The sequence below is a fragment of the Toxotes jaculatrix genome, chromosome 18 (assembly GCF_017976425.1).
Source record: "Toxotes jaculatrix isolate fToxJac2 chromosome 18, fToxJac2.pri, whole genome shotgun sequence".
Lineage (NCBI taxonomy): Eukaryota > Metazoa > Chordata > Actinopteri > Toxotidae > Toxotes > Toxotes jaculatrix.
The window spans coordinates 17,761,019-17,775,845 of record NC_054411.1 but is presented as its reverse complement, the minus strand read 5'-3'; the positions used below and the strand labels follow the sequence as shown (position 1 = coordinate 17,775,845).

Sequence of the window (14,827 nt, the reverse complement as noted above, 5' to 3'; positions counted from 1 at the left end):
TCACAACTCTCGCCCCTGCTTGCTCAGCCCTCCCACTGTCTGTGGAGAATGCCATGGAGAGCAGCAGGCTTTGTTTCAAGTTTATTTGTGTGCAGGACAGAGGCAGTTTCCTGACCTCAGGTCGGGGGTGTTTGGGGAATGTGTGAGCTGCGATTAGCATCAAGTTAATGGAGGCATGTCCAGCAGTACCCCCAGCACCCCTTGTCCAACTTCCATACATAAACCCATCATTTCTTTTCCTCCATCCCTATGGACATCCGCATCAAGGATGTGTTTGGTAATAATCAGCCTCTTGTCTCATGGTTGGCTCGTAGAGGCTTCCTCCGGAGATTAGCAGTGAGCCATGATGAGTTGTGTGTAGAAGCTGAGGAAGAGGCGGTGACATGTGGAGAAACCCTCCCACTCAGTGTGATGGGGAGAGAGTCAGTGGTTACAGTGATGGTGGGCAGAAGTGATATTAGCTTTGAAAAGGTTTACTGTGATCCTGTGGCTGTTGTTATATAACTCCTTTACAATAATGACGGAGTCCTAATGGGAAAGCTTATTTTATGTACAGACTGGGTTTGACATTTTCAGTCTGATACAGATGGATCCACTGACTGCGGAAATACATTCTTTCAGCAACTTTTTATTTCTTGTGCTCTGCCTGTTCAAACAGTGTATGACTGACAGTTGCTGTTGCAGCTGTTAGTCTGTTGTTGGTGATCTGCCAAGATTTGGCTGAGAGTAAATGAAACATGCTGCGGTGGGAAGTGGTAGCTGTACATCTTTACTTTTCATTCACTGATCTAGGAAGTAAAGATGGATCTCTCTCCCTATAGCACTCATGCTCCTGTGTTTACATTTAGGCCCCTCTGCCAGCATCTTCCTCAACACCATTCCAGTTTCTGATAAATTATTAAACAGACATTTTGTCTGCTGATACAGTGCCAACAGAAAAACAAATCAGCAAATATTTTGATAAACAACTATTTATTTATGTAAGTAAATTTTTCATGCAAAAAAGCCAAAAATTTGCTGATTACATCTTCACAAATTGATAATCCGCTGCTCTACTTGGTCTAACATTACAATAAAGGGATGGATCAGTGGATTTTGATCAGTTGGTTGGACAAAATAGGACATTTAGAGAAACCCAAAATTCCAAACTGGTTGCATTTTAAATATATTTTTAGATTTTAAATATATTTGTGTATTTTAAATATATTCTTTTTGCCTATATTTTATCCAAGGTTGCTCTAGATTCAGTTAGTTTAACTGAACCTAAATAGCCCCAAATGGGGCAGAGAGTTGACCGGGAGAGGAAGTGGAGTGATACACACACATGAGAACATACACACATTCCACTTATTTTATAATTTTTGGTCGCACACCAGTACAACTACGTCAAATCTGAGGGCACTTGCATCAGCCCGCTTACCCATGAGCAGTGGTGCCGTAAGCGAGAGAGCAGTAAATTATTGAAGCGGCTCTGCAGAGTTGTGTTCCTCGCAGAGACAAGTTTGGAGCTGTTGTGTTGTTTTAAAAGAATATGAGAGAAGACATTTTCTAAATAAGGACTTGATTGGTTTATTACAGACTATTATGGAATGAATACTCATACACTGAATATTAGAAAAATCTTATCTTTAGTCTTTTTTGTTTTCTTTGGTAGATGTGAAAATAAATTGCATCCTGCTCAGTCAGAAAATGAGGAGGGATTTTTCTCATTGCTGGAGTCACAGTGAGCACACTTTATGTCTTGTTGTATGAGACAGATATTCCTGTATAAGTCTAAAATGAAATGAACAGGTGTTGGTGGTGAAGGTGAAGAGAGCGCTTGCTTTTCCCCGCTTTGACATTTGCTACTCTACATTATGAGATGTGCTTTATAAATGCATCTGGTTTGTGGAGGTAAAGGCATGTCAATTACAGGGTCAGAGGCCACTGAATGCTCATTAAAAATGCCTTCAAAACCAGACCCGACAAACTCACATCCTCTCCCCTCACAGCCGACGACTCTGCTCGAACCCTCTATCCTCTTAACGGAGGCATTAGTTATGTCTTGAGTAATTCTATCAAGCTTGCACGAGTTCATGTCAGCATTAGCTGAGGGTTACATCGCCCACAAAAGCCCACTTTCTTTTTGCATCTTTTCTGCCATCTCCCCCACCCCACCCCCACTACCACCACCACTGCTTCCTTCCCCCACAATCCCTCTCTTTGACTACTATTTAGAGTAGGCCCTGGGGATAGAAGAAGGCTCACAGAACGCATAAGTGTGTGTGTGTACACAGTTGTGTACTGTGAAAGCAGAGCTCACTTTCTATCGCAGCAGTTCATACATGCTCTTAAGACGGTTGGTTGGCTAAAGTGAGGGAGAGAGCAGGGGGCTTTGATTCAGGCCTTTGTCTAGAGAAGACGAAGGGTCTCTTCGCCTTCTCTACATATCCCTTTCTAACTGACAGCGGGTGTGATTAGACGTGAACACACACCACAGCCCAAGAGCAAATTTGACATTAACGTTTAGCTTAATAACCAGCACCGCAGCTTCTTAATTTTAATCTGTATAATTAATCACAACTACCCTTTGCATTATCTTATTAAAAAAACATTCAGAAATGTGGTATTTTCCTGTGAGCAGGTTTTTAAAGTAACCCCCTGCTTTATTCAAAACAGGCATGGCTAGTGCATGTGCATCCCCCCTACAGACACACAGTGGTAGCTTGTACTTGATGCACAAAGGGGGTCAAAGTACTAGTTTTCTGTTTAAATATGCTGATGACCTGATTATTCAAGAACAGCATGTTTGTGTCTAGACAGTCAGAAAAGCTTAGATCCCTCAGCGGAGCTGGATGCCTTCCAGTTATTGACAGTGTTGGCCTGAACACAATACACATAAACATCTGAGCGCACACACATTTTGTTTACGTCCCGGTGTGGGTATTAGGAAGGGATGATGCCTAGGAGGATGATCTTACCTTGCAGAGCTGGCTTGGCCATCATTAGCTTACTGCTTGAGGCCTATTAAGTGCAATAATGACAACAACAACAGGAATAAACTACATAAAATTTGGATGAAACTTTACAGAATGTCTTACATACTGAATCTTTGTAGTGATAAAGATATAAAAACTAGGAAGGCACCTTATGTGAGATAAAATAGAATAAATAAAAATTAAAAATGTAAACTGTATACTATACTTGTACATACACAAACAACACAAAGTAAGAGAGTCAAAACTAGAGACTAGAAACAGACTGTTAGACTGTAAAATATTAGATCAGATATAGCTGAGGTCTAAACATGATCAGCTGGTACAAGTGACTGATGAATTATTGTAGAACAAATATAAATGTGTGTGTGTGTGTGTGGAGGGTGAGGGTGGTCCTCTGCTCTGACCACTGCCTTTGGTTTTTGTGTGACTTAGTATGCGAGTGGGTTTCTTTTGTTCTCAGTTACTGTGTTGCTCATCATTGAGGCTTGCAGGGAATTTGGAGTGGGACGCTGCTTGGGAGCTGCAACCACATGACTTGGACACACTGTGGGCCAATAAACACATTTTTGCAAAGTCAACTACATTCAGACGTTTACTGTGAAAAATATGCCAAACCTAGATGATACCAGCAACGAAACTCCTACTCTACTTCCATGCAGGTCTGGTCTATCTCCAGCTATTGTTTTTAGCTGAATCCTGAGGATAAAAACCTCAGCCTGTTGAAGTAGTTATTCTTCTACAGGCCCTTTTAGTGCATGTATGTGTTGCTCATGCCACAGGACATCAGGACAGCTGACAGGTAGTGTCCAGCTGCTTGGCCTGAGGTAGGTTGACCAGAAATTCTCTTCAGATTAAAAGCTTTTATTCTCTAAACATTTCACACTGTTCAGGTTGCCTGAAATTAAACATGTTTTGAAATGAACCTAATTTAGCTGACATAGCCATCTGTCTGGAATCCGCTGCAGCAAATGTGCTCTAACTCACAGACCATTATGTCTCAGGTCACTGAATTTTGTCCCTTATGGGTTGAAAACCCATATTTTGTGTGTATTATAGCCTGGGTTGTAGCCTTGGTAGGATCAGAGATGGTGTTAGAGATAATATCCCACAGCCTATCTGGGTTTTCCCTTTGTTCTTGGAGAAAAGCCCACGTTTTAAGTGTTAAGACAGTTGGATGTAAGGTAAATTTGACCTGGGAATTAATGAGCATAGTGTCATAGCTGCACCTTATTCTGCTTTGTACATTTAAGGTTTATTTATATAAGACTGGAAGACTACTGGTGAAATGCATGGCCTGTATTGTTTCCCTCTGGTCCAGCTGAAAAAAAAAAAAAAAGGATTGGAGAGAGTGCTTGAGTAACCTCACTGTAATGTTATATAATGTAACCTAATCCCCTTGTAACCCCCTTTGCGTGATGCAAAATAGTTGAGGTGCCAGTGAACCAGCAAAACATTTTATCCCCGGGAGTTTTAATGAAGCTGCTTAGCCATTAATTGAGAAAACTTGCCACAACACAGCTCTCATCCAAATGTGTGTAATTGTACGAATGTGAAGCGGGTGAACAAAAAATTAGAGTTTCTCTGCAAAATCATCCATAGATAGGCAGAAAGAAATGATTATTGAGAAATTAAACATATTAATCTAACTTCTGTAGCCAGTGTTCACTTTTTACAGTGTGTATTAACATTGCCACTTGAAGCAATCATTTTACAGCCTCAAAATAGGCTTATTTATAACTCTCACAAAATGTGGGTCCTCATAGCAATAGCCCAGTCAGTCAATTTGAAAGTGAATAACTACCTTCAGTCTAATTAGGTTTAATGAAAACCAGTAATAACATTAGTGGGTTGAAGATGTTTCAGTCAGGAGCGCCACAGTAATTAGGAGTGTTTCCCACAATGTACTGTCAGCTCATCGGCTCACCACGCCTAAGCATGAGAGAATTTTTAAAAAATGTATTTTTAAGATGTTTTTTAAACTACAGTAACAGTGAAACCCAAAGGTTTAGTAAGTAGGATATTGATAAGGAAAAAATCCAAAATTTAAAAACAGGGTCTCTGGATTATTTTGTCTGCTGAAATAGTGCAAGTGTTTTGGCCACACACCTGTCTGAGTTGTGTGCCCTGCGGTAACTGAGTAGGGGACTAGAAGCTTCTCTGTCAGCAGCTGCCTAGCTAGTATCTACCAGTAGTCTGCATGTGAGGTGTTTTTTTTTTTTTAAATGTTTAGTTACAGAAAATAACCTGATTTACGCTCTCTCGTGGTGTGCACGAGTCTCTGCATGCACACCAGTCGCGTGCTGTGCCACCCATCACCACCAATTGGACACCACCGTCCAATTCTAAACCTGTGGGAAACTGTAACGGTTGTAAAAATGGCAGTTGGTATCAACTAAATCTCATCAGTTTCCATCCCTATTTATGCTTAATGCTGACTGATGGTCCTACTGACGTAGGACTGGCTGAATGAGCAATAGAGCCAGAGAGAGAAGTGCAATCTCACAGCTGTCTGGAGACTTGCAGGAGAGAGAAATGTTCCTCTGGCAATGGCCATGCAATCAGGATTTATCACTCTCACACACATATGCACACACACACACACACACCACTAATGTAGGGCACTTTGGAGGAGTAGTGAAATGAACAGCCTAGCCAGATGCTTTAGTCTACTGTGGGAAGAGCAGAACACCGTCATCTCAAACCATAGAGGAGGTAACTGTGGTTGAACACAGTATAACTTCCTGTTTTACTCCCTGGTCTAATTAGATCACAGTGTTGATATATATATAACAGGTCTTAATCAGTCAAATCAGTGGCATGGCTTTATTAGAGATTTAATATGTAAAAACTTAGAAACACTTATTGATTTTTGGCAAAGACTGGTTATATGTAGCAAATTTTTTCCCAAAGTTATTTTAAACAAATTAACAATCACTCTTCGACCTGGTCTGGGCTGTAGCAGTACTGGAGGCAAAGAGTGAATCATTTTCAGGGTTTGTTTCTTCCTTGAAACTGAAAGTGAAAGCAATAGAAATACAAGATGAGAACTGATACCACCATATCTGTATAGTAAATATCTTCTCATCCAACTCTCTGCAAGAAAGTAAATACACATAGATCCTAAAATGTTGAACTGTTCTTTTAAGTGTATTAAGAGTTCAGGAGATTAAGAAAACACAGATTTAATGTCAGGTTGCTCTGAAACAACAATGAAAACTGTGTGGGACCCATAAACCATTTACTTTCTGTCTTACTTTCCCTGTTCCCCCTCCTCACTCCCACCAGTGTCCACCCTGTCCCTGTCCTAAAAGCTGTGACTGGTTGTAACATAATTAAACCAACTGTTCACATTTTGTAGCCTCGCTGGCATTTAAAAATCTCTTGTGACCAACGGGTGCAGCATGAGTTGCTTCTCACAGCCACCCGTCGCCTCCCTCCCAGCCTCTTTGGTTGTTTTGGGTGGTGGCCTGTTGCACTGACTGTGGGTATCTGTTTGTATGTGTTGTTTGGGATGCAAGGATATGCTTTTTTTTCAGTCTCTGTCTCTCTCGCTCTCCCCCTCTGGCCCTGCTCAGCTGCTCAGGCCATCTGTGCAAAGGCAAACAGAGAACAGAGGGATGGAAGGAGATCGGGATCTGTGGGGGAGGAAAGAAACCGAGGAGGGGAAAATGGCTGAGAGAAAGGGAGGATCAGTGGAAAATGAAAGAAGGCCTTATGACATGTGAGATTTAGTTTAGAGGATGAGTAAACGATGACCGAAGAGGGAAAGAAAGACGAGAAAGAGTGTTCAGGAATTGTTTCCAGAAAGCTAGCAGCATAAAGATGATGTCTGTCCTCTTCTAGAAATAGGACTATGAGTGTGTGCATACAAGTTTAGATCATTGGAAACTAGGATGACTAGTGTTGTCTGGATTTTACAGTTCGACCAGCAATCATCAGCCAGTAGTGAGCTCATTTTACGTCTTGTTTTTTTCCTGTCTCTTTTCTCCCCCGCCCCCCGTCCCTGTCCCGCTCTGTCCAACCTTCTCTTTCTGTTCCCATGCTCCACAGGCCAAGCCTCTTCCTCTGGGCTGGCCTCTGCTTTGCCTCAGAGTTTGTCTCACCACTTAGCCTCCTGCACAGCCGGCTCCTCGCTCTGTTTGTAAACTTTGACAGGGCAGTTTCCTGCTACTCCCCCAACTTCCCCCTCTACTTCTCTCAAACTTGAAAAAAAAAAAAAAAAGGATCTTTTTCCTCTCAACCTTTCATTTGAAAGTCACTGAGGAATAAGAGACAGTTGTCTTATGTCGATACAGGTAATGTATGAGTGTGTATTACAGATGGTTGCCCTTTATCAGGCCTCATATGCTTCATGTCCCCATTTTTTGTCCCCAGTTACTCATGTCTCTGACTGCTTTGTTTATGACCCATAAGTCAAACTTTCTCCCTGTCTTTGGGTTTTTCTTGTTTATGCCTTGACCCACTTAGCAAATTCATCCAAGCCTGTTTCCCACCTCACATTACTTTTCTTTAGTAGTAGCTGTGTGTGTGGTATGTACATACATGAGTGTGTGTAGTTTGTAGAACCCCTCTAATATTTAGATTTTTGTTGCCAATACAGATTGGTTATACTCCTATTATTGTTATAACATATAGGTAGAATGGGCTAAGATGCTCACACATTAATTTCCAATCAACTGACAAGCTATGAGAGCAGCGACATGGTTTGGTAGCCAGTATGATAATCATGAGTGACATTGTCATGAGAGAAAATAAGGGATGTTGTTTATTTACTTTCCACCATTGCATCAAGTAGGTGACAATGTTGCATGATGTCAACACTCAGCAGACTGAGCGCCACCGTCTTCTGCTGTCACCGGCTGCTCATTTGAATTCATTCAAACAAATGAACTTCAAATTCCAACGAATTCAGTCAAATTTCAAATTCATTCAAACGAATGAATTTGAATGAACCTGTGATATGCCTGTGATAGGCCAGTATCAGCTGATGAAATCGGCTGACCCATGACTCGGTCGGGCTCTAATAGTTTGCATGCTAAAGCTTTTTGCGCTCCCTTAAGTGTACTATCCCAGAAAACTAGTCTTCCACACTAGTGACTCTGATGCTTTTTTGTACCAAGGAAAAAAAAAAGAAAGAAGCCAACCCGTAGCAGTTACGCTTGCCAAGTGTGTCACTGAGCTTTTTCGTGTCACAGAGGGGACCATTTGCCACTGCACTGCAGTTGGCATTGAAATTAATGAAGGCTATTTGTGGAATATGTTGTTTATGCAGTAGACACATTGTCCTCCGCTGCTCCTCCTTTTGTGGCCCCCGCGACATCACACACATTTACAATGTGTGTGATGTCGTGATGTGTTGTTGTAATTGTTTATCCTGAGGCTTCCCTTCAAGCATGACTTATGAAGCTGTGATGTATTTTCTTTTTAAGGGTGCTTGTATATACTTCTGTTTGCTGAAGCTATAAGAGGATAGAAGCCGCTGGTTTATCTGATTAGGGCAAACAACATTCCTGGGGCTCTGTCTACTGATAGCAGAGACAGTGAAATGCTTTTCATGTCTGGTCTTGCTGTGGACTAACTGTGTTGTACTGTACATTATCCTGTCTCTCCAGACCCGACCTTGTTGTCTCCAGAAAGCCTGTAGACCTGTGGCCATCCTGTGAGATTTAAGTCACTCAGCCCTGCCCTGCAGAGACGGACCACTACCACTCTAGGGGAGATGAAGCCGGATGGGGTTGCCACGGCAGCACTGGAGCCAATGGAAGCACTGGAATCCAATCCAGGAAATGAGGCAGCACCAGCTGGACAGGAGCCCAACCAGGCAGCCAGTCTGGAGGAAGAGGAGATGCCACAGCAGCCTGTAGGAGAGACGGGCCAGGTGGAACCCCAACCAGAACAGGCCAAGGAAACCCCGGCTGCTAAGACCAGCAACAAGACCTCAGGAGACTCCAAAGCCAAGACTACCAACAAGGCCACAGCCAAGACAAAACCTACCACCACCAACCCATCCAAGACTACATCTGGCTCACGGTCCAACACATCCCAGAGCCGCCTCTCAAATGGCGTGTCTAAGCCTCAGACCAATGGCGTGGCTAAGAAATCCACACCTGCTTCAGACAAAAAGAGCACCCCGACCTCAGCTCCCTCCAAAAAACCAACAGGCACAGCCGGAGCCCCAGCCTCGAAGAGCAAAGTGGGTGAGAAGAAAGCGACAGGGACAGCCCCAGCCAACAATGGCGCAAAGTCAACGACCGGACCAACAGCAGCCAAGAGGACACCATCCACAACTACTAACGGTGTCAAAACCAGCACCACTGCAGCTGCTGCTAAAAAGCCCCCAGGTTGGTTCAAATGTCATCACAAGACAAAATTTGATTTCAGTGCAAAAGTATAATTCAGAATGTAGGCAGAATGTGGGACAAACACATCCACAGTAAGTCTAGCAGAAAATATTTTCACAGCTCTAATGAGATGTATGCATTGTAATGTGATGACATGCGGATATATGTAGATGGGACGGATTCAGCACACATATTAGACATGCCAGAGTGACTGCTGCTGATCCAGAAATGTATTTGCCCTAGATCCTTGTGACACACTGTATGAAAGAAATATGTGCCTGACCTTTATCTGTGATACAGTGTTTGTTACATACCATATAGTATTTGTTATATACCATATAATACTTTACTATAAAACACTGTTCTTATCGTATCACACATTTCTTAACTTTTTTTCTCACTCCCTCTTCTCTCCTCCAGCTCCCAAACCTGCCTCTGCGACTCCCACCAAGCCTAGCTCTGCTGCCTCACCTAAGCCTGATAAACCCCCGGTTTCCAAGACAACCAGGTAGGTGTGACATTAGCTGAGGCCTTGCCTGTGCTGAAGTCTTAAAGAGATTGTCTGTGTGTCTGTAGATAGCACAGGCAGCTGTCTATAACTGGTCCTCTTCTCAGACATCCTCCAGGCAAAAATGTTCTAACTGGGCTCCTTTTATTAAAAACCTTTCCAGTGATTTGGTAGCAAATCAACACATTTACTCTGGAACAGCAGCGAAACCTAATAACTTACCAGATAGATAGGAATTGCCGGGGAATGAGTTCAGCACTATAACGCTCCTCAGTGCCAAGTGAGAAGCAGTTGGTTCAAAGGGCTTCACTTGGCTACAGGTTCAAAGAAGACCCTGTTTAAGAGAAAACACCCTGGAGGAATGAGGGACAATGATCCCCCACATAGTGGCTTGGAGAGGCTGGGCATAAGTAGGCCAACAACCAGCCAATGTCAGAACAAGCCTTAGAGGAATGCCTCGTAGGGTTTCACCAGAGCAAGCATTATACAGCATTATTAATAAAACAAGTTTTAGGAAGAGGGGCATTAGAGGAGGGAGAAGGGGAGATGGAAGAATTAACAAGAGTATGATCTTAGTGTTTTCTTTCTTTAGAGTTAGCGCTTTTCAGTGTGTTGGTACACCAGAGCGTCTGTTTGTCTGCAATCAGGTCAACATGTGTTCCTCACCTGAGTCACACTGGGAGCATGGTGTTGGCTCCTGAGGTGACTTGGCAAGAGAACACGAGAGGAGGCTGAAAGAGGCCTTTGTCTGAGACAGTGAGGATCCTGATCAGATAGAGCCGTTGGGAGTCTGACTTTTCTTTCAACAGAATCTTATCCTTCTGCCTCTTCTTCCTGTTTGTTTATTTGCTTGAGCAATAGCCTCTTTCTTCTTTAACTGTATTGCCGCCATGGTGTATGATGTGTTATGTCACCATGTTGGCATGTCTGTATGTGGACACGTTGTTCGGTCAGAAACACTTGCGTCAAACAGATTGGATCATTTATAGCAAACTTGTTAAAACAAATAGAAACCAGGAGAACAACCGCACACTGCAGGCAATCACAGGATGATTCTTTTAAGGATAGTTTGACGTTTGGGGAAATAGGCTTTTTCACTTTCTTACCAAAAGGATGAGAAAACTGATATGACTTTCATACATGTAGGGTACATTGTTCTATTCTATCCAGGCTAGCTGTTTTTCCCTGTTTACCGTCTCTATGTTAAGGTAAGGTAGCTGGCTGCTGGCGGTAGCTTCATTTTCAGCATACACACGTATGAATTATATCATTAAAATCATCTGTTCTTGTTGTTGTATTTCCCAAAGTGTCAAACTCTTCCCTTAAGACAGATCTAAAGCACATCGTAGTACAGTAAAAATAAAGGTTTCTCTGTTGCAAATTTCATATTTAACAATGAATTGAGCCTCTTCAGAGCTTGGGGAGCACCCAGTGCTTATAGAGTTGTATTTGGTGGACACGGCTCTGCTGTTGTTGTTCACCATATCAGTACAAGAGGTTAGGAGGGGAGAACAGAATCCATCACTCCATCCACAGTAGAGTAAGGCTGATGTTTGTTAGTGTAGGGCACATATGTCAGCAGATATATATAAGATACATAAGATGTTTGAGTTAATTTATAGACCATGTCTCCATTACATAGTTTGTCCATCTGAGCTCTAACAAGCCAAAATCAAAAGATGCTGAAATGTTGTTACCAGATTCTTTCAATTTAATTGTACTGGCCTGAAAAATCCAGTATCGGCCGGGCTCCAGTTCGGAGGACAAGAGCAGAGCAGGTATGGAACATACATACATATTTTTTTGGCTGGTCCCCCTGTTTTCTCCTCTATTTAGTTATTGCCAGTAGTCTAACATGACACACAAAGTTGCAAACTGCTCTCTTCCACCTGAGAGCAAGGTGTTTTAGATCCCACCCCCCTCCACACTCCACACTCCACGTGCCACGAGTAGCAGTTGCACTGTAGAGATTACACACAGATTACAGCTTTATACAATGGCTGATGTGAAAACATCTCATTAAATAGTATTACACAAGGGCACGTCGGTAATCGCCAGTGCAGGACAGAACGTTCATTGTTCGACTTTTATGACCTGTCATGGTGAGTTCATCCATGGACAACCAGTACACCTTCCTCATGTTCACCCACTTTTCTGTGGAACATCATTTCCCACCCAGTCTTTGCACATTTCACCGCAACATCACCAAACACAAATTAAAGCTTTTCGTTAAGTTCACCACCAAGTGTCTACATGGGTCCACAGTCTTAACTCTTTTGTCTCAAGTGTTGATGTTGTAAGACTGTGATAGAGTAATTATTGACTCTGTGTTGTTTAAATTTAACATTCCTTAACCCTTACAGTGGGAAGTGTCTCACAGTGAAGTCTTTCACACTGTTACAGGTGTTTCCTTCATATTTACACTAAAAGGTGTGAATGTGGTTATGTATAACTATGTCTTACATACCAGTGTTACTGTTGCTAATAGAAATATTAGGAATTGGTTTATCTATGTAAACAACTGGTGGTGCTAATTCCATTAAAGCGCTGTAGAAGAAGAGCATACAGGTTGATGATACTTTCAAAAGAGCACCTGTCAAACCTCAAATGATGGAAAACCACGTGGAAAAACCACATGGAATTATTGAATTTAGGTTTGTTATTAATTTCAGGAACATTATAGTCTCAGACAGATCAAATGTTTTTATTTTAATTTGTTTCAAGTTTTAATGGCAGTTGGCCTCATTTTTCTTTCACCTCAACCAAGCCTGAAAACTTTTTTTTTCTTTGTCAAATTTCCAACATTTGCTCACAGATGAGTTTGATGCACAATTTAAAAATGTGCAGGTGGTTAGAAACACACTTACTGTCTGTATGTCAACATCAGTGATGTGTTCACTGAACACCTTTACACATGCTGTATTATTCACTGTGTTTGCTAAACACCAGTGTTGGGTTCAAACATTCAGCAGGCTTCTCTGTGTGTAGCCAGACTTTTAAATCAAAAGACTAACGAGCTAAGTAGGTAACATGGTCGAATTTATCAAAAGACTGGGCTGAAATCTAGCCAAGGCTATTACTGTAATCGGGTTAAGATCAGATTATTAGTGTGTATCTAAGTGTACCTAAGTTGCAGTACTCTTTGTGAGTGTATGAGTCAGTGAAATGTGTCACAAACAGTGGATGTGTAGCCCAGAGAAGGATTTTGCTGCAGTAGACCTACATATGAATCCCCATGGAGAGAGGTATAACCATTACTGACAATAGGCTCATCTGACAGCACCGTGTACCCTTGCAGGCAGACTTTGTGAAGTGTGTGTGCGTGCACGTCAACATTTGTATACGTGATGTGCTTTGACAGGGCCATAAATTTCTACTTTAATTAGATTTTGCCCTTTTCCTGCATCACTCAGGCTTTAATTTAGGCCTGCTATCAGCAGAGTGGTGGAGAGCTCGACGGACACATTCATTGCCATATCAGACACTCCCTGCCTCCCCTGTTGCTGTCACACACACACACACACCCACAGTGGGTCTATCAATTTACTCAGCGTTGCTCAGTTGATTTAATTCCATCTGCAGCAGGTTCCGGTTACTCAAAGAATAAAAGTACAGAGTAAATGCAGGTTCACTAAGTGACATCAATCTAATTTAAGGCCCCTCTCTCTCTTTGTTCTTCTATTCAGCCAGTTTTAGCAAAATTAAATGAGGTTTTTTAGATGTTGTTTTCAGTGGCTGTTATAGCTTATTCTTTGTCCAGCTGTTTGTGTGACATTCTGCACAGCCAGCCTTTTTTGAAAACGGACTTTTGACTAGTCTGAAAGCTCACGCAACTTTAAGTTGGAACAAAAATATCTTTTCTATGTAGAAGAATCTCATTATCACAGAATTTCACTATCCAAGAAACAGGCTCACCTCACACTTTACCTACCTACTTTACCTCTTCAAAAACAGCAACGGGTCAGTGAGGGTGTAGAAGCTGAGTTGATGGTGGTATATTTTATATGCACCATGTTATGATTGTATAAGTGCATGTACTACTAAAGTGAAGACATTGGTGTGTACCTGTGTGTTAATGTGTGTGTGTGCACAATGTGCATGGACATACTTGCATCTGTTCTCTTTGTATTCATTTTTTATACAGTATTAATGTATTTTTCATGGGCGTGTTGTATTTTTGTGTTTGTTTCGCTTGCACTGGCACACTTGTGTCCTTCATAAAGTGTGTGTGTGTGTGTGTACCTGCTGTTTGCAGCTGATTGCCCTCAGCACGCAGCTTGTGACAGGAAATATTTGAGTCTGATTAGTGTGCAAATAGAGAAAGAAGAAATCATCATGGGTTGTTTGAACATCATGTCTCTGTATGCTAACAGTTTATGCGTCGGCTTTTAAGTATGAATATGTACCAGCTTATGATTTTGTTGGACGGCTGCAGAGACAATTTGTGTCCAGGTTTGTGTCCTGCCTAACAGGACTGTACAACAAACTGTGCATATGCTGTATAGGTGCTTCAGTGTTTGAACACACTGTATGTGCTGTTCCTGCATAGTAAGAGCAGCATGTAATTAGAATGTAGAGCATGTGTTCATATACCGGTATATTACTCAGTATGATGAGGAGGTAAAGGGGGAAGGGAGGCATACATGCTGGCTTGCTGAACACGTGGTACATGTGCACGTGCCGCTGAGCTGCTCTCTCCTGCCGGCACTGCTGTCTGCCGATGCAGCCGAGTGAAGTAAACAGAAATGGTGGCAGTGGAGTATGGAAGCTACATGGCTGAATAAGTCATGTTTCCCTGCTGAGCTCCCATCACTGCTGCCAGAGATGCATACAGAGTGTGAGGGCTGTGCTTGCAGAGAGTGCGAGTTGTCTGTGTCTGTGTGTGTGTGTGTGTGTGTGTGTGCATTTGTTAGTGAGAGAGAGAGAGAGAGAGAGAGGCAGAGGTGGAGAGAAGGTGGCGAGGACCAGAGGGTATCTCTGCGTGAAACAGAGGGAAATAT

The 14,827-nt window shown here is 42.3% G+C and overlaps 1 protein-coding gene across 1 annotated transcript in view; it reads left to right on the top strand.

Moving 5' to 3' along the window:
• Positions 1-14,827, top strand: part of wu:fb95e10 (microtubule-associated protein futsch) — a 28,762-nt gene that overhangs the window by 5,829 nt on the left and 8,106 nt on the right. The window contains exons 2-3 of the mRNA XM_041063122.1: positions 8,591-9,319; positions 9,740-9,827. Of these exons, the coding sequence (XP_040919056.1) occupies positions 8,698-9,319; positions 9,740-9,827 (710 nt within the window). The 5' untranslated portion in view covers positions 8,591-8,697. The remainder of the gene's footprint in view (positions 1-8,590; positions 9,320-9,739; positions 9,828-14,827) is intronic.